Below are 1503 nucleotides of genomic sequence, written 5' to 3' on the forward strand. Positions count from 1 at the left end.
ATTTTTTTTGTTGAGTGTATATTATTTGTTGTATGTTTTAATGAAATGAATAAAAAATTTAAAAAAAAAAATTCTGCAACCAGAGGTAATCCCACATCCCCGAGTCTGCAACCAAACAGAGTGTAGTTTATCAGAGACCACCTCCAGACTTATGGAGCGGAGAGTGGACATCTCTGGCACTGACCTCATGACCTGCTTTTAAATCTCCACATTTATTTTACTTTGAGTTTTCTGAAATACTTTTACATCAGTCACTTCTCCATGAATCATATGTTCAGAGGAGGTGCTCTGTGTTTCCTCCTCCTCCTTGTACTACTGAACACTCCCACTTCCTGTCTCTCTAGTTTATTTAATCAGAAACTCAGCAGAAGGCAGTTTTGTGTTCTGATCTCTCTTGAATCCTTGGAGCTGCAGCAACTTTTCAGTTCTTGCCCCTAGTTTCTGATCYRTCAAACACCAGGATGAGCGACRACRTSTTCAAAGCCAGGATGCAGGCCAGGTTAGAGAAGGCCAAAGCAATGACTGAAGAGGAGAAGCTGTACAGATTTAACGGGGTGCTGTACCCCACTCTCATGTGTCCTGAGGAGAATTTCAAGTGCCTGGATAACATCAAGGCCAGAGAGGATGACATCATGCTGGCAGCTTATCCCAAATGTGGTGAGTAGCAGCAAAATTCACTCCTAAACAAAAACTGAAAAGAAGAATAAAGTCTCTTTTACCACTGCTGTTTATCACATTAATTTTGTTTAAATAACATTGGAAGATAGATACAAGAAATATGTGCTGTTAGATGGTTTGACCTTTTGTTATATAATTGCAGCATTTATGAGGTAAAGTACAATTGTCATAAAAAGTGGTTTGCTGTAAAGCAGATCTGTTATAAAGTTGAATCTTCCCCTTTTTTTTGCTGAGTCTCAGAGTTGGCTGTCGCTGCATCGATTGAAAGCCTGTTTAAATGAATAGTAGAGATAAAACGGCTTTAACACACAACACTGTGCAAAAGAATAGCTAGGATTGTTATCTACTGTAAAACAGGTCAGGAGGCAAAGCCCTTTATCTTTAGCCCCAGCATAAACCTTCGTTCTTTTAAAAAGTGGCACGTCAGGTTCACTGACACGGAGCACCTCTGTGGCTCTTTCACACTTTGGTTCATGCCAGACGTCCTGCCTCAAATCTCCAAAGCAAAATCAAATTTCAATCCCCCTCTCCCCCAGTGAAGTTCATTAGAAGGGCTCTCTGACGATGCTCCATCACAGCAGCAGGTGGAGACAGAAACGTGTCTGAACACTGAACTCTGTCCTCTTGTCACCTGGATGTGCCTCACAATTCAATTCAATTCAATTCAAAAATACTTTATTGATCCCAGAGGGAAATTAGGTGTTGTTGTAACTCATTTAACTAAAGAATTATTGTAGATGCTGATGGCTGCAGGCAGGAAAGACCTTCTGTAGCGGTCTGTATTACAGCGAAGTTGAAGAAGCCTCCGACTGAAGACACTTCGTC

General features: G+C 40.9%; 1 protein-coding gene across 1 annotated transcript in view; it reads left to right on the forward strand.

Moving 5' to 3' along the window:
- Positions 1-348: 348 nt before the first annotated feature.
- LOC106531590 (sulfotransferase 6B1) overlaps positions 349-1503 on the forward strand; it is a gene marked incomplete in the record, with an annotated part of 10873 nt that continues 9718 nt past the window's right edge. The window contains 1 exon segment of the mRNA XM_014027496.1: positions 349-657. Within this exon segment, the coding sequence (XP_013882950.1) occupies positions 462-657 (196 nt within the window).

The sequence above is a fragment of the Austrofundulus limnaeus genome, unplaced genomic scaffold (genome assembly GCF_001266775.1).
Source record: "Austrofundulus limnaeus strain Quisiro unplaced genomic scaffold, Austrofundulus_limnaeus-1.0 Scaffold654, whole genome shotgun sequence".
Classification (NCBI taxonomy): Eukaryota; Metazoa; Chordata; class Actinopteri; order Cyprinodontiformes; family Rivulidae; genus Austrofundulus; species Austrofundulus limnaeus.